Source organism: Orcinus orca, chromosome 13 (assembly GCF_937001465.1).
Source record: "Orcinus orca chromosome 13, mOrcOrc1.1, whole genome shotgun sequence".
Taxonomy (NCBI): domain Eukaryota; kingdom Metazoa; phylum Chordata; class Mammalia; order Artiodactyla; family Delphinidae; genus Orcinus; species Orcinus orca.
The window spans coordinates 73,519,169-73,538,028 of NC_064571.1; the positions used below are offsets into that span (position 1 = coordinate 73,519,169).

Below are 18,860 nucleotides of genomic sequence, written 5' to 3' on the forward strand. Positions count from 1 at the left end.
AAAGATGGCCATAATAAGTTCTTTAACCAGTGGCATTGAATTTGAATGAATGAACCAGACTCAGTTTTTTTTATCTTGTTCTCTTTGTGATAAGTGGCATTCATGTGTGAGAACATTTGAAGGACTTAATGGTGCATTTAGTTCCATAAAACTGATTAAGCTATTTATCCTAGTTGTACCTTGGATCGTGACCTGGATTCTGTGACACAGCACTATAAGTTAAACCTTGAAATCCCTACATTCTCTGCAACTGGTAAAAATATTTACTAACTAAAACACATTGAATATTGGCTTCAAGCAGTTTTAATTTCCTTTAAGTATTAAAATATTGTAATCTACAAATGTGAGTCCTGTTTTCTCTTACCAGTAGATGGCATATGTGACTCATCATTTGTCTGTTTTACATTAAGTTACTTAAATCATATGTCTAAATCTCCCTTTGGAAGAGTTGCTTTTCTAAGGTCTTAGTTTTGGAAACAAACTCAGAGATGTTATAAAACTTGATTTTAAAGATTGTGCCTCTAAATGGGCTTTTCACACAAAGCACCCTTGAAAAAGGAAGTGGGTATATTAAAGATTAGTTCTGTAAATATATACTACCACATGCCAGGTGCTGTGAGGATAGAGCAGTGACTAAAACAAAAATCCCTATTCTTGTGGCACGTATATAACCAATTCCTCTTATTTTACCAAAATCATACTAAGCATTAGAAGTGATCATAAAAGGACGGGGAAAATATCTCTAGCTTGACCTCTCCCCAAATAAGAACATTTTCTTTTTCTTAGCTGGGATGAAAGCATTAGAAATAAACTTACTTCAGAAGGGCTCCTAACCTTTGCTTAGGGTATGAGTACATTTTAAGGAGTTGCGCTGGCTCCTAATCAAGCAGGGTCCAGCCTCTTGCTCTAGTGCTCCATGGCTTAGTGAGGAAAGAAAAAGGGAACCTCTTGTACCTTTGGTTATTGGAGAATAAGCAAGGACACAATGTCAGGAGTGACTTGTCAGGTAGTAAAACCTAACAGTTCTACATTTTAGAGAAAGAGCAAGCTGAATACTTTTCTTACACTTTTAATGTGGACTGGATTAGTTTTTCATATAAGTAATGGAATGCTTATGAATGCCTATCACTTATAGCCTGTGCTTTTAAAAGTAGACTAATATAGAAATTTCATCTCCAATTACCCTATAACTGTAAATTGTAAAAATAGAAATTAATAGGGGATAAAGGAATGGAGAGATGGTAATGATAGTACAGTTTTGAAGGCAAAGTAAATTTTGAGCCAAGTGACTAAATAACTTGAATTTTGCAGATGATTTTAGAAACCTTTAGTAGATTTATTCTTAGATGAGAAAGAAGAGTGATAGTTATGACAAAATTTGTCAACACTTGTGAATACCTTGGTGTCTTTACAGAGACTCAGTAAGGATTAAAGATGAAAGGATGGGAAAAGTATGTAAACACACTATATACTGTTGATAGATCACAAGTTCATATTAAGTGCTAGAGTAAAGAAGTGAGGGTTGTCTTAAGACCACATTCCCCTCTATTTGTCTTTCAAAAGCAGTTTTTAAACTGTGGATTAAACAATCTACACTTAGTGGTCTCATATTTGTATTTTCTTTTTAAAATGCCTTTGCCCAGGAAGCTTTCAACATTGACATTAAAAATACATATTATCTCTTTTAAAATTAAGCCAGATTTGACATTACATTTATAGCCTTGGAAAAATATGAATTATTTTTACTCTGATGGCTTTCAACAAACTAATATTTAGAATTTGGTGTTTGACACCAGAAGTGATAGGTCTCTAGCTTAACTAGTTTGCTTTAATAACTTTGTATTTAAATTTCTTTGCGAAAATGTCCCACATTGCAAAATAAAAGTTAACTTTTTATTTAAGGGACAATGGGATCGACTTGTATAACCAGCTACCTTTGATACATACATGGGAAATTAAAGATTCCTGGGTCCATCATTACCTGGAAGTACCAGCTATCTACTCATAAAAGCTCATGATAGTTTCTAACATCTAGGAGTATAGTCCCTACAACTTTTGTAGGTCTCCTGTTTCACATAACTGACCAAATATTCATTTTCATTGTTTGTTAATGTTGTTGCTGCCTTGATAGCAGAGGGCTTAATTTTTCTACATATTTTCAAATAACAACTTTGCAAGAAATTGATCCTGATAGGTGAACCATTTGTGGTAGATGGCTAACAGCTGGCTAACCACATTGTCTATATAACCTTCATAGGGCTTATGTTTCTTCTGGAAGGAGAGGCAGTAGAGATTGCTTTGTCGGAATACCTGTAACTATTCTCTCTTCATATACTGGATCATACTTTAATTTCCTTTCATGGTTTAGAAGCTCTTGGGTGATCTTGCTGACAAAGCACTCATCTTCCTGGTGGAAGTCCAGGGATGTAGCCCCAAACCTTCCAGGCAGCTTGGTAATGTGGTCATTCCCTAAATGTGTGTATAGTACGCTTGGCCCCTGCATGTTAGGAATTAGGAACAGCTATAAAGTAGAATCCAGGGCAGTGGTAAAAAGTGAGTGCTGAGTAAACTCATACAGGAAATAAATGTAAATTCCTTTCATTCTTCAGAGTTCATCCCTGACTTCATATCCATTTTACTTGTAGTTTGTGAGGATTAGTCAGCATGGATGTCAAGAGCTAAGTAGTTTTTGTCTGTGTGTTACGCTAGTATGGGTTTACTTTCGTTTGGGTCTTATTTAATAAACATTTGTAAAACAAGCATTGCATTCCAGGTTCTACATATCTTTTTCCCTTCTTTGTAAAATAGTTCGAGTTCGGAGAAAATCAAGGCGGCGATCACAGTGGGGTAAAGGAATTATTAAGAAAAGGAAAGTCAATAATTTAAAAAAAGATGAAGAGGACACCAAATTTGCTGACTATGAGAATCATATGGAGGACAGGAAATTGCTAGAAAATGGAGAGTTTGAGGTAAGCACTGACTGCCATGAAGAAAATGGAGAAGAGACTGGAGACTTATCTATGACCAATGATGAATCATCGTGTGACATCATGGACATGGACCAGGGGCGGAGGCTTAACAATGGAGCGGGCACAAAAGAGAACTTTGCATCTACTGAAGAGGAAAGTTCAAATGAGTCTCTACTGGTCAACAGCAGCAGTTCTCTAAATCCAGAACAGACATCTAGGAAAGAGTCTTTCCTTAAAGGAAGCTGTCTAAACGGTGAGGCCTCCACTGACAGTTTTGAAGGAATACCACTTCTGGAGTGTCAGAATGGCAAGGCTGAAGTAGTTTCTTTCTGTGGTAGTGGAGACAAATGTAGTTCTGAACAAAAGAATCTTCTGGAGGACCAGTCAAAAGAAAAACCAGAAGCTTCAAATGAAAATCACGGAGATGATGCTGAGAAACTAGAGGCAGTGGAATGTAGCAATAATGAGAAGCTCGAACCTGGCCCTGATGTGGAGGTTAAAGATGCAGAACTGGATAAAGAAGGTAGAGCTAATGTTTTAAAATTTTTCCTGAAGGTTTTAACTCCAGAGTTAATTAAGTGCATATTTTATCTGGTCCCCAGTAGCAATAGTTGATAAATAATTATACCCCTTTGAGAATCTGTTGCACTTTTCACCCCTTTGCCTAGAAAAGTGTACACATACATAATAAATTTTGGTGAATGTTTCAGAGGGTTTGTGGTCCAGAATGCATTGCTTACCTGGCTGCTTCCTCTTCTGCTTCCCACCTGATTATCATCCCTGTCCTAATGGATTTATGACTAAAAGCTGAGTAGATCCACAAGTGTTAGGAAGATGGATTTCTAACAGAAGGATTATTGGGGTGGGGTGGGGGTGGGTGAGAAGACTTGGATACTGTAGCAGTATGGTATAGTAAAGTTATATAAACCCACATTAAATTACCACTCGTGTTCATTATAATCATGTGACTCTGAGCTAGTTGCTTATATTCTCCAACCCTGTGTCTTTTATCTTCTAAATTAAACTTCAGAGTGGTGCCACTGCAGGGATTATATAAGTCATGTATATTAATCGCCTCTCCTGGTAATGTACTAAGGTATATTCATGCCAGGCAGTCACTGTTAGTTGAATCTGAGGGATGTTTAGTCTAGGAGACTCTATCTATACGAGCAGTGGCGGAAGAAAGCAGCAGAATCCTCACTGTCAAAGTTACTTTATTCTCGCAGAGTCAGAGCACTCTGCCCACTCCTGACTTGCTTTGGATATATGATTCTTCTAAGAAGCAGCAGAAAGGGGGCGTTGAGGGTTTCTGGCCCCACTTTGTTGTTTATCGTTATTCTTTAGCCCATAGTGAGATGGGGTGATTTAGAGATCTACTCTGCTCAGTGTACTGAATTTCCTTCCCGAATAAGCACTCTTCTTATACCAGGTTATCTTGAAATTGTATCATGCTCTCTAAATTGTGTGGAGTATATAGTGTTAGCCTGGGATTTGGGCTATGTGAGAAAGGTTTTTTAATGCCAGTTTTTTGAGCCCTCCAGTAGAATGAGAGTAGGATGGTATTCAAAGTCTTAGAATTCTTTTAATGGATAAAGAGAGAGGTATGGTTCTTGAATGCTGCCTGTTGAGAATTTTTCTTTTTCTCCAATATTTAATAATAGAAAGCAATTTTAAGAGCATTGTTTATCCTGGGCTATCATATAGACAGAACTTAAAAAAATGTGTTGAAGCTAGAATTAAGTAATGAATGGGACAGAGTGGGAAAAAGGGAGAGATTCCTGTTATGAGGCAGAATGGATGGGGAGGAGAAGTTCTTTTTAATGCTAGTTCACTATGAGATTTTAGTAAGCTTGCAGAAAAGGTTTAAATGAATATTATGTTCAACTGGTGATCTAAAAAGCTTTAAAGATATTTGTTGTGTAAACGCTTTACCTGAAGCTTTCATTTGTAACTGTCAGGGCAATGTAACCTCGTGTAGTGGTTCCTAATTCAGGTTTTTGGGCCTCTAGAAGTCCATGGATGTAATAATGAGGATCCGTATGGTCTTAACAAAACTCCTAGCATATATTAATTGAACTGTAAATAAAGGCTTTCACTCTAAAGGCTTTCTGAAATATAAAATTTCTCTGGGTATATGTTTTTGAAGGCAACATTTTGGTTCATTTATTATTTATCTATATAGCAGACATTGAGGAAAAGGAATTGTTTAAAGACTTGCGACTAAGAGAACTAATGCAGGAGGGAGGAGGAAGGGTCTCCTTAGTGGCCCTGAGCATGGGCCAGGTCCTGTATAAAGTTCTGAAACAGTCCAAGTTTGTCCTTGTGTTCCTCCCGCCTTGGCCTCCTCTAAGAGTGCTCCTGCTTAGGGAGCGTAAGGCTTGATGGTTTACCTGCCCTCCCTACCCATCAGGGTGCCTGACGCTGTCAAGCTACACTCAGCGACCTCACAGTTTCTGTTTTTTCAGTGTGGCTGGTCTCAGCAAGATGTTGGGAGGAAAGTAATTAGATTATACTAATTCACTCTAAGGTAGGAGGACAGGACACTAGACCTTTTGCATTTTTAATGGGTTTATATTTTTAAGAGAAAATTTTGTGTAACACAGGCAGTATAACAGAGAAAAGTAAGACGTTTCAGGCAATGTTGCAGCAAATGTTTTGCATTGGGAGGCAAATATGAGGCAGGTTGGCCTCACTTTGTGTTAGTATCTGCTTTTCTAGGGTGCTTCCTTTCTTCTAGTTCTGAGAGCTCTGAATTTTAAAATGGTTATCATACAGAGAATGAAGACAGTTTATAAGTTACTGCTTAGAGCTGAAGATTACTCCTATCTTCCTTTTAGGGGATATGTTTGTTAAGATGATATTCTGGTATGACTTGGCTTTCATAGTTGTGGTCTAGTTCTCTTTAATCTGGGTTGCTTAGTCTTACACCCCTCAAAAAAATCATTTATTATTTAAAGAATTACACGCTTATTCCAAAAGGATTTGTGGTGGGTAAAAGAATGTATAATTGTCTGATTTTTCTTAACTTTTATTTGCTGCAGTGCTTTTTTTTTTTTTCCCCCCAATTGTAGGTGCTTCTAAAGTAAAGAAATATCGTAAGTTAATTTTAGAGCAGGCAAAAACAACAAGCCTGGAACTGGTTCCAGAAGAGCCATCTGAGCCTGTGCCACCTCTTATAGTTGATCATGAGAGATTGAAGGTAAGCTTAGCTCTTCCCAGGCAGTTTTAAATGAATGGAAATAAAGCTAGATTTGATAATCTTTTGCTTTAACCTAGGAATATAGGTACTTCAGGGCTTCTAATGAAAAAGAGTTGTGTATGTTTTGAGGGGTTAGAAATATGAGAATGTTCTTGGTAATAAATTAAGCCCTGGAATCTTCTAAACTCAGGTGTCACTATTACACCATAGCATGTGGTGTCTGTTGCCTAGCATTTGAGTGGAACCGTTTCAGTTTGAACAATGAAATCAAATTTCATTTTATTCTTTTTTCTTTTAATTTTTCTTAGAAATTGCTTGATTTGTTGGTAGATAAAAGCAACAATCTGGCAGTTGATCAACTTGAGAGATTATATTCTCTTCTTAGTCAGTGCATCTACCGTCACCGTAAAGATTATGACAAATCACAGCTTGTAGAGGTGAGTGCTTATTACTTCATCTGTGGAATAAACAAATATGTGCTTTTACTTGTCCCAAAGAAAAGAGGAAAAAAAAAAGTTATTTTAGTCTAAATCTTTCACCAAGTAACTGAAGAGTGGTTTGAAGATTTAAGATTAGAAGAATCATTAAGAGTTACAAAAATATACTCTTGGTACCATTTTGTCTCAGAACAGAAGTAATCTGGGATTCTTTGTTTATCAAAACACAGAGATTCATGGTTGGCAAATACACAGATTAGCATTCACAGTTCTCCCCTCCCTTACTTATCACTGACTTGACCGATTAAGCATATATCACTTTGGCCTATTGAATGTGAGCATGGCCTCACAGTCCATGTTACCACTGCTCCCGAGGTGTCCACTACTGGTTAAAAGGAGTTGGCGTGGGCCATGAGACTTACTGGCCACCCTATTATGATTGGAAGAGAACTTAAAAGTCATCTCATTTAATCAAATCTAGTCCTGTGAAATAACCACATGAAGGAGTTGTTGTCCTTGTGCTTAGACACTTTAGAGGTGAACCGTTCGCTTTCTGGACAACTCTGGGCCATAAGAAAGTTTTTTATAAATACAAGCTTATATCTCTATTCATATAATTTACATGATTAAGTCACACTTATTTTTGCGGTCATCTGAGCAAATAAAATGAATAAGACAAAAGTCTCTGCTCTCAAGAAGTATTTCTAGTATGTTAAAGATTTATGTATAGAGGATGTGATTATTTTGCATGTGTAATAAAGAATATAAGCATACCTTGCTTTATTGCACTGTGCAGATATTGCGTTCTTTGCAAATTGAAGGTTTGTGGCAACATCGCCATTTTCCAGCATAATTTGCTCACTTTGTGCTTCTGTGTTAATAACATTTTGGTAATTCTTGCAATATTTCAAGCATTTTCATTATTGTACTTGTTATGGTGATCTGTGATTAGTGATCTTTTTTTTAAAAAAATTTATTTATTTATTTACTTATTTATGGCTGTGTTGGTTCTTTGTTGCTGCACGCGGGCTTTCTGTAGTTGCGGTGAGCGGGGGCTACTCTTCGTTGCGGTGTGCGGGCTTCTCATTGCGGTGGCTTCTCTTGTTGCAGGGCATGGGCTCTAGGCGCGCGGGCTTCAGTAGTTGTGGCCCGCGGGCTCTAGAGCGCAGACTCAGTAGTTGTGGCGCATGGGCTTAGTTGCTCTGCGGCATGTGGGATCTTCCCGGACCAGGGCTTGAACCCATGTCCCCTGCATTGGCAGGTGGATTCTTAACCACTGTGCCACCAGGAAAGTCCCTGTGATTAGTGATCTTTGATGTTATTGCAAAAAGATTATGACTCGCTGAAGGCCCAGACGATGGTTAGCATTTTTTTAAGAAAATTTTTAAAGCATTTAAAAAATTAAGGTGTGTACATTATTCTTTAGACATAATGCCATTACACAGTATAGTGTAAACATAACTTTTATATGCACCGGGAAACTAAATAATTCGTATGATTTACTTTATTTGCTTTCGTCTGGAACGTAACATCTCCAGGGAATGCCTGTATTGGACTTGAATCAATGCAAGAGAGCATTTAAAAGTTACTTTGTAATCACATTTTTATGAGTCACATTTTTATGAATCTATTCTGACCATATACAATATATAGAAATAACAGAAATAAAAACATCACCCATATCCCACCATCTAGAGGAAACTAATCAGCATTAATCTTTTAGAATATCTTCCATCCTTTAAAAATGTCTAGATGTACATTATGTGTATAAAAGTGTGAATATATATTTAAAAATTGGGATAGTATTGGATATTGTATTTTATAACAGAACTTTTCTCCTACTCAGTAACATGATGAAACATTTAGCAGAAGTAATTTTGATTGGTCATTTATAAGAACTTTTTGATCAGATGATAATCTGTTAGTATGGCCTGTTAGTTCTGTAGAGAGGTAGGATATAATTTCTTTGGAGGTGTTTAAAGATGGAAGGGAAAACCAAATGTCTTAGATGTATTTGACATTTGCCCATCTGAATGTAATGTGTGGGGTAGAGTTCTTTACTTTTTAAAAATTCTAGAACTTCTTTGTTCACGTGCTTGACATTTGATTAGTGTGAATGGATTGAATACTCTTCAGCAGTTGAAACACCTTGCAGTACGGGTCTTGGAACCCTGTAATCTAGGGGTCTCATTTAGGAGAGGAGGAATCTATAGCAGAATCACCAGTGAGTGGCATTCCTGGCGTTGATGGCATCGACTCTTTCTGGCTTTTTTTTTTTTTTTTTAAATTTCAGCTCTGATTGAAGTGAGTAGCACTGGGAGCAGGGTACGTTCTACTTTGGGTACAAGTTTTATTATACTGAATACATTCATTGTGCTTTGGGAGTCAGTCGAATATAATGAGTCAGGAAGGGTGCAGGCTCTGGAGTGAGGCTACCTGTATTCAAATCCTGACTGCTGTTTTTAGCTGGCAGATTACTTATACATGTAAATTTCTTAGTACAGTATCTGGCACAATAAGTACTCATTGTTGCTAGCATCATCCTCATTAGCCTAAATGTAAAGTAGGAGGCATCTGGACGTGTCTAGGGCAGATAGGCTTACACAGTAGCTATGGTACTGTAATCAGGAATATATTTAAAGCTTAACTTTGTATCTAAAATTCTTTATCTAGAAAGTTAATTTGAAGTGAATTTTTCTGTAATGCTTTTGTCTTTCCTTTAATAGATAATGTGTACTTTTTTCCCCCCTTATAGGAGATGGAAAGAACAGTTCATATGTTTGAGACATTCCTATGAACCTTTCAAGAAGAGTGGTTTATCCTCTCCCATCTGCTCCTGCCAGAGCAGTCTTCTGAGCCATTCAATTTCAAATTGCACCAATTATGTGCAGAGCCTTGGTGTAAAGTGCTCTCTCATTCATTCTTTCTCTCTGTTGAATTTGGTGCTATTGTCTCAGGTACCTGAAACCAGCCAGCCTACAAGAACCAAACAGAACTTCAGAAACATGTTGTATTTTCCACAAATAAAAAATACAACCCCACAGATTGGAGATTTTGGTGCTACAGAAACTGCTCTCACTTCTGCTTCTCTTTTTGTGCACTCTCTTTTGGAGACCTCTCTTAGGGAGCAGACCAGCAAACACGAGGAAACTGGATGGGGCAGTTCTAAGTGTGTTGAATTGTTTAAACAGTGGGCAACCTTTCCCCCCCCCCACCCCCTTTTATCATATTTGTTTTTATTTTTTCTTCTGGATAACGGACTGAAGCCTGTTTTAAAGTTGGCTATGGTATATTCTGGTGGGAAACTGAAGAAACTGGATAAAATTAGATTAGGCTCTTTAGAACTGCCTTTAATGTGCCTTTTTATTCGAGAAAGATAAGGCTAAACACAAGGATGGGCTTACTTGTAGCAAATGGATTAGAATGTTTTCTTCGGTCACAACCCTGAAAATAAGTTTTGATACTCTGTATCATTAAGAGGCAACCAGTGTTGTGGTATAAAATGCCTATTTTGTTTTCAAAACTCGATCAAGACAGTGGTTAAGCCACATAATATACTAAAATGGTAAGTTTTCCTGTATGGTCCGTTTCTGTTTAAGAAACATAATAAAACAACAACAACAAAAAATTCACAGTCCATCAAAAAACACACACCCTTTTTGGTATGGATGACAATGATGGTCAGAAAATAGAGTGACACTCTATTTTCTTCTGTCAATGGCAGTTTAATAGTTATTCATGTTTGAGTTCCCCGAGAAGAACGATTTTCATGTATAATAAATTGTTACAGTTTTGGTTTAAAGCCCGGACTTGCCAAATGGACAGAAAAGAGAGGAATTTGTCAGAAGCTCCATAAAATTCATTTTCTATATGCATAGTTGCAAGTGAGCTCTGGTATGGTCCTTGAATAACAGTATTAATGTTTAAATCCCTTATCATAAGCTTACCTTCACAACTATTCGTTTTGATTGGAACCTGTTTTGGATCTTGTTAAGCGATTTCTGTGACTTGTACTTATCTAAAATTACTTATGGGTTACTAGTTTTACAAAAACTTTCTACAAATTCAGAGACACAGTCTAGGCAGTTGCAAAGAGACAAAGGGAGTGCAGTGACATTTTTTATCAGATGATTTTTAAACAAAAAAGTAGAAAATTTTGACAAGTTTTCTTGATATCTTCATTCATTATAGCTGTTAGCTGCAGGTGTGTCTTTACAATATATGCAACACATGTAGTTTGGGTTTCAATTAGAGCAAACGGTCTTGGACTACTGCAGAGATAATGAGCTACCTCAGCTTTTTGTATTTTAGTTACCAACAGTGTCTACAGAGTTCTGTATTCACTTTGCCACCGTTTACATGCTGAAGCTAAGGTACTTGTCTCCTCGTCTCTGGCTTTGTAGGGTGCTGGATGCCAGCGCAGAAAGCACACTTTGGCCAAGGCTACTGCAGTAATCTGAAGTGCTTCTTTGCATTTACATTAACATTTTATGCCTTCTAATTCTAGTTTAATTTTTAAATAATGCCACTTGTTTTCTTTATACCTAGGAAGTTTTCAAAATATTCAGTTAGTCATATATAATTCAAGATACTACCCATGTAGGCACACTGTATTTTAAGGTGGGCAAGTGCGATTAACGATGAACCAATTTTAAAGGGGAGGTTATTTGAAACCTCTAATTTGATTATTGGGAGGATTTTCATGCTTACTTTAGTAATTTATTACCATCATACCAGTTCAAGCTATTTTACAGTCTAATACACTAGCATTTTGTATTTTGATGGAAATTGTTACAGAATTTAAAGATTTGATGAAATAAGATGTAGCAGATTTTTTGTAGCAAGTTTCTGGTAAAAGGGTTTTTTGCAAGTCTCAGGTTCTTGCTGCACTATTTTTCTTTAAATATTTATTCCAGTTACTCTGATTCAGAAGCATTCTGTTCAAGTAACAGCAGCACTTGTGAATAGAAAAAAAAATGCACATGTTCTTAGTAGTTTACTAAATTTGTACAAGTTAATTAAGATTTTAGCCATCAGTGAGTTTGACAAGGGAAATTTATTTTTGTTTAGCATTAAAATGCTTCCAAAAGATCAAGTTTTTTAATTTTAACCTTGATATAGATGGAGAAATAGGAGGCAACCTCAGTATGATAGGAACTGCCACTTTGAACAGTTTAGGTCTTAAAGAGAAAGCCAATCTAATGCCAAGGGGAGAAAAATGAGGTGAAATTGTACCAACTCCTCTGGCCCCTTCCCCCCCCCCACTATACCAGTTTTTCTTATTTTACAGATATCTGGTGGTTCTATAGTTTAAAGCAGCTTGTGAAATTATCCAAGTGGACTCAATTTTGTTTACCTTTCTGTAAGTTCTTAATTTTTGCCGTATAGCATTGGCAAAAATATGTACAAATTGACCTCTGTTCTTATTTCCTATTGTGAGCATTATAAATGATACGCTCCTGTGTAGAACCTTGCTCTCAGATCACTAAAATATGTATCACGGCACAGCCCAACAATAATTAATGCTCAGCTGTGGGGACCATAGGAGCCTTTTGAAGATGATGGAACCGCACTAGGGTTGAAACTGATGGCTGTGGAGTTAATTGTGTTTTTGAGCTTGAATCTCACCTGTGATTATTTTTTTTTATGTCCTTTCATGACTTGATTTTTCTCATATGCCAATAAATGTATTTGTAGGTTTACTGGATTTTATTTTTAGGGAGTGGGGTGGTAATATCTTCCCATTTTTTGATTAAGTTGGTTCAGCTATGGTGCTATTCAGTAGGTATCTTCAGTGTCAGGTCCCGTAGCTGAATGCCATTGTTATTATAATTATTATTTGTAATCACATTGTAAGCTTGAATTTGGACTTGTACCTACATCTTTTGTATTTTGTACATTTGGTTATTTAGACTTTGGGAGTCCTCTTTGGTTTCAGTCATGTATGTCTACTTTGCAGATTAAGTACACTTCATCAACTATGGTCTGTTTTGGGTTTGTAGTTTAATTTAGAATTGTGTTAAGTTGGTATTTTGCATTTGACTTCATTTTACATTAGTTTGAAATAAATTATTTAATTTTTGAATTCTGGAATTTTGAACATTTACTGTAATTTGTAATATAACTGCTGTGAAATACTTGAATAAAGATGACAAGAAAAACATGTCTTTCTTTAGCTTAATTATGATTACTGTTGGCTGCAAGTGCAATGCTACTTTTCTAGCTGAACTCATTATTTTGTAGCTAGGACGTATTGATGTTTATTAATTAAGCATGCCAAAAATCTTGTTATATGATTCTTTTAGATTTTAGTAGCCCTCAGTATTTTTTATCTAAAAGTTTTTCTGTTGAGAAAGTGTGGTTTTAACTTCAATTGAAGATTGTCTAAAAGTCGTTGTGTAGCAGCAAATGGATTACTTCTGAAATTTGTTTTTCTCATTGGAAGACTATGCTACAATAGACGATCAGGTAGTATGGTTCACTTAATCTATAGTGTTTTCTCTTAAATCAAGTAGTTATCAGTGTATTTTGAACAATACAGTAGAATTTAAATGTGGAGAGAGATTTCATACCAGAATTATGAGAGGCTTATTGCTTTAAGTGAATAGAATGTTCTTGGCTTTAGATTGCCCATGTTTCTGCTGTCTGCCACGAGACACCTTTTCATGTCCCAAGATTAGTATACTAAACTTCCTCTATATAAATCTTTAATTTTCTTTTTTTCCTTTTTTTTTCACAGTAAAAAGGAACTGTTTGAATTTGAGTAAGACTTTGTTTTTCTTGGTTTTGCAGATTGTATAATTTTTACTTTTTTTTTTTTTAAATATTCATTAATTTACCTATCTATATTTGGCTGCATTGAGTCCCAGCAGCAGCACACAGGATCCCTTGTTGCAGCGCGCAGGCTTCTCTCTGGTTGTGGTACATGGGCTCCAGAGCACGTGGGCTCTGTAATTGTGGCGTGTGGGCTCAGTAGTTGTGGTGCATGGGCCTAGCTGCCCCGCGGCATGTGGGATCCCAGTTCCCCGACCAGGGATCAAACCCACGTCCCCCGCATTGGAAGGCGGACTGTCAACCACTGGACCACCAGGGAAGTCCCTAATTTTTACTTTTGATTGTCTGTATCAAAAGACTGGTAATGATAAACATGGGAAACAGATTTTTTTAAACCGTTATCTGGGGCTTCCCTCGTGGCGCAGTGGTTAAGAATCCGCCTGCCATTGCAGGGGACATGGGTTTGAGCCCTGGTCCGGGAAGATCCCACATGCCACAGAGCAACTAAGCCCTTGCAACACAACTAGCCTGTGCAACACAGGCCCTTGCAACACAACTAGCCTGAGCCTGTGCTCTAGAGCCCGTGAGCCACAACTACTGAGCCTGCATGCCACAACTACTGAAGCCCGCGCACCTACAGCTCGTGCTGCGCAACAAGAGAAGCCACCGCAATGAGAAGCCCCTGCTCGCTGCAACTAGAGAAAGCCTGTGTGCAGCAACGAAGACCCAACGCAGCCAAAAACACATACATAAATAAATAAATTTATTAAAAAAAATAAAGCTTTATCTGAATCCTTAGAGAGTTTATAACTGCATTTGAGTCTCAGTCAAGTTTTGAGGGCTCCAAGGATGAAGCTGGGTTTATGTATCCAGTTTTAGTTTCCATCAGACTCAAAACTACAGTAAAGTGAGAGACTAATATTTAAGTACCTACTTCATTTTATCCCTATGCCCAAACACCTGAAAAGTTACCTCTTGGCTGTTTTTTAAAATATAAATTCCCTCTCTTACCCGCACAGTCATATGTCTGTTATGTCCTAGGCACTATGCTAGACATATGTGATACACAGGTGAGATATTCTCTATCCTTAAGGAGCTTATAGTCTGCTAGGGGCGGTTGGTACAAATACTAGTAGTAATTATTCAGTGGGTTAAGGGCTGTAATAGAAGGAACACAGTGTTGTTCAGAGTTCTAAGAAGGGAACCAATTGATTCTGTTTAGGGATGGAGGCAATGAGGGAAGCCTTCCGAGGGAGCTGGCATTTTATTTGCCCTTTGCCTCTACCTGGCTTTTCTATAGTCTAGTCCCACTTTACCAAAACTTCTTCTTAGTTTCTTGTGACCCTTCATATTATATCGTATCACTTTCACCACCTGGAGTATCTTAATCTGTTGAAATCTTGCTCATATTTCAGGAGTGGGCCTAGATTCTACACCAATAAATCTCCTGTACGCTATCATTCATCCTCAGAACTCAGCTGTATTTTGTACTGTGTAACATAGTAAATGACTAGTGTTATGTAAATCTTAGTAATTTATTCACGTGGGAAAGGGGATACAAAAGAAGTATTATATTTTATATTCCTTGTAGGAATTTAAAACAATGCTGGACATATAGAAAATGTGTAATTCTTTCTGGTTTAATTGACATAGAAAGCTGAAACTTATCTAAAGCATCCTTTCATAGGTTCAACAAATACACGGTAAGTGTCTACTGTATGCCAGGCACTGTTGCGGAAGTTGGAAATAAAGCAGCAAAAAAACCCCCAGAAAAAGTCCCTGTCTTCATGGAGCTTAAGTTCTTTTAGATGTAATGTGCCAGATTTCTGTCATGGTTGATCAGGGTTCAAACTATTTTTTTAAAGCGTTCTTTCTTTAAGCATTGCATGAAGCATTTTGTTAAAAATTTGCCAAGAACCCTCCTTTTTCCTTTTTGCTTTTCTTATATTTTCCATCTTATGAATAAGACCATGTCCATCAAGTATCCAAATCTTGTCATCCTAAATTTTATCCTCTTATGGTACATCTCATTCTAATCATGCAGCATGTTCTGTTGATTTTTTTTCTCCCTTTAAACTTGTCAAATATCCATCACCGCTTCTCCATCTTCGTTGCAGCTGACTTAGTTTGGGCACTAATCCTTTAGTTTGAACTAGTGTAAAAGTCATCAGTTTGAGGGAAAGTAAACATGGGCAAGGCATTGTGTCTATCTTCAATGAGATTGTTATATCACATTTACTAGGTGGCAGGGACTGTTCTGAGTATTTCACAAATACAGATAGAAACTCTTTAATCCTATGAGAACCTTATGAGATAAGTTATTATTATCCTCATTTTACAGGCCAGGAAACTGAGACATAAAGTAATTCGCCCGAGGTCACACAGCCAGGATTCAAATGCAGGCAGTCTGGCTCCAGAGTTGATGCCCTTAATCACTATGCTTGACTTCTTGTATGGGTAGACGAACACACAAACATCATTTCAGTATAACATGGCATGTGTTACAGTTGAGTTCTGCATAAGGCACTATAGGTGTACAGAGGAGGAGCATATAGCCCAACCTCAGAGAAGCCTTCCTGAGAAACCTGATGCCTGAGCTGAGGCATCAGGATAGGAAAGGCCTTCCAGGCAGAAGGAGCAACAGAAGCACAGATTGAGAAGTGAAATAGCATGACAGCTGCAGGGGAAAGTACAAGCAGTTCTGTGTCACTACAGGTCAAAATTTATTTAACAAATGAGCAACTGCCACTTGCCAAGCACAGTTCTTGGCATTAGAGTTACAGCTGAGGACAGGACAGCAAGGTCCTGCTTCTCTTGGAGCTTACAGTTCAGTGGGCAAAGAGTAAACAAGATGTTATATAGTAGTGGCCAATGCCTGGGTGACAGTATGTCTACTGGCATCACCCTGTAGTAGTAATAGCAAACATCTTCGTGTTAGGTACTATTTTAAGAATTAACCATTTAATTATCACAGCAATTATATGAGGTAAGAACTGTCATTGGTTCCGCTTACCAGAAGGGGAAACTGAAATAACGAGTTGGTTAAGCAACTTGCCCGAGGTTACACAACTAATGAGTGTTAGCTGGGGTTTTGTCTTGTGTTGCTTCAGAGCTTGGATTCTTATCTATCATTAAGGTGAAAGAGAAATTCACTTGCCCTTATTCAAGTTTTTCTCCCCTATTAATAAACATTTTTTAAACTACAGAATACTACAGAGAATAATATAGTGTGCATATTCCCACCATCCAGAATTAAATGCTAACAGTTTGTCATAATTGATTTTGTTCTTTTTTTAAAGAAAAACATTCTGGATAAGGTTGAAGTTCCCTTTCTACTCCTCCCCAGTCCCATTCCTTTACTTTCTTCCCCAGAGGGAGCCACTTTGATGCCTTTGATGAATATCTTTCTTGTCTGTGTTTTTAATTTATTATTTGAGAAGGTAATAGTGTGGGTGCTGAAGCCAGACTGAGTTTGAATCCTAGGTATGTCCATTCTTGGCTATGTGACATTCTGCAAGTTACGTCACCTGTCTGCACATCAGTCTATTTGGAACATGGAGGATAATGATAGCACTAAGCCCACGATGGTTATTGTGGGGATTATGTATTTGAGTCAACATATGTAAAGCACTTGGAACAGTACCAGGCACATAGTAAATGTTCAAGAATTCTTAGTCATTACTGCGCTGATTATACAAATATTATATTTGTATGTACCCATAAAAATGGTTTCGGTTTTTTTTTTTTTTTTTTTTTGCGGTACACGGGCCTCTCACTGTTGTGGCCTCTCCCGTTGCGGAGCACAGGCTCTTGGACGCACAGGCTCAGCGGCCATGGCTCACGGGCCCAGCCACTCCGCGGCATGTGGGATCCTCCCGGATCGGGGCACAAACCCGCGTCCCCTGCATCGGTAGGCGGACTCTCAACCACTGCGCTACCAGGGAAGCCCTCGGGTCAGTGTTTTGATTAACAGAAGAAGCCTAGCCTCAGGGAAAGAAGTTCCATATTAGCTGACCCTCTCCGCCTCATCCCTGATGAGTTTCAAGCCAAGAAAGATGAAAGAAGCCTGAACTGGAGAAAAGAGGGTGAGTAAAGCAGAGAAACGTTTAGTGTTTTTCTTACATATGTGATGTCTTTTACAAGTTAAACAAAATGTTATCTTGGCCTTTCCCCCACTAGCCATTTACTGGAGATAAGGAAGTTAGAATGTGACGATCCCATCCAGGTATCCATTACAGCAGTGTGTTTAATATCACACAGCATTGTGGATTAATCACTAGTGAGTTGCTAACAAAGTTTTGAATTTAATAGGCCAGCATTTTTTGGGGTTGTAATGGTTTTGGGAGGTAAGGGTCAAAAAGTCAGTTTGGAAGACTGAGTAGACTTGTTTAGAATTAAAGCTATATATATATATATATATATATATATATATATGTATGTATATGGAAGTATAGTGGAAGATAAAGCTGTGTGTGTAGTTTGGGGTCTTGTTATGGAGGACTAGGCTTAAGATATTTTTACTTTATCATGTGACAATCCTTGAACATTTTTGAACAACACCATGGCATGTTGAAAATGGAACTTTAGAAATATTAATTTGACAGATACATACAAAATAGAAAATTTCTTTCTTCAAGGTATGTTGACTGCCTGTCATATGCCAAGTAAGTGCTAGACATGGGAGTTAAAAAGCTAGGTAAAACAGTCCCTGCCCTTGGAAATAAATATTCAGTAGAAGATGACATAGTAAGAGAAAAAAAATGTTTTAAATTAGGTAAATGCAATGATAATGGTTTAGCTTAGGTGCCATTGGAGCACAGAGGAAGGGAACTCAACTCACCTAGGAATTCATAGGAGGTTCTTCAGGTGGATATGATATTTTAACAGCATCTCAAAAAGTGAAGGAATATATGCAGTAAAAAACTGGGGGAGAACATTCCAGGAAGAGGGAACAGTATAACAAAGGTATAGAGACAGAGGCAAACATGTTAAGTTCAGGCAACTATGGGCACTTCTAGTTTGCTCTTTCTAAAGCAAAGTAAAGAAAAAAATAGTATTAGAGGTTTAACAAGGACTTTATTTGCCTTTCTCGTATTCCAGGTAAGGGATGCTGCAGGCCTGAACTTGGGAAGTTGAGAAAGGGACAGTTTGCAGAAAATGTAGAGTGATTGTATTTTGGGGATGAGGATAAAAGAGGAGCCTGGAATTGCTCTTAGGTTTTGGCCTGGATAAGCAGATAGATAAGTAATGCCATTAGCTGAGAATGAACAGGAGAGAATAGCAAATCTGGGGTGAATGCAGTATTGGACATTTTGACATTCAGGTCCAGCAGACATTTAGGTAAATACATCTGAAGCTTGGGAGAGTTCAGAGCTGGACACTTTTGGGGTTAGCTGCCATAAGTGTTATTCAAACTGTGAATGTGAATCAGACCACTTAGGTAGTGCTTCAAAGCAGAATGAAAATGGTACATAGAGGAAC

The 18,860-nt window shown here is 37.6% G+C and overlaps 1 protein-coding gene across 3 annotated transcripts in view; it reads left to right on the forward strand.

The window, feature by feature from the left end:
* The window catches only part of ATAD2B (ATPase family AAA domain containing 2B), a 169,841-nt gene extending 157,073 nt beyond the window's left edge, over window positions 1-12,768 (forward strand). For all 3 annotated transcript variants that reach the window (XM_049696353.1, XM_004268079.3, XM_004268080.3), the window contains exons 25-28: window positions 2,809-3,492; window positions 6,041-6,168; window positions 6,477-6,605; window positions 9,361-12,768. In XM_049696353.1, the coding sequence (XP_049552310.1) occupies window positions 2,809-3,492; window positions 6,041-6,168; window positions 6,477-6,605; window positions 9,361-9,402 (983 nt within the window). In that variant the 3' untranslated portion in view covers window positions 9,403-12,768. The remainder of the gene's footprint in view (window positions 1-2,808; window positions 3,493-6,040; window positions 6,169-6,476; window positions 6,606-9,360) is intronic.
* The last annotated feature ends 6,092 nt before the right edge of the window (window positions 12,769-18,860 follow it).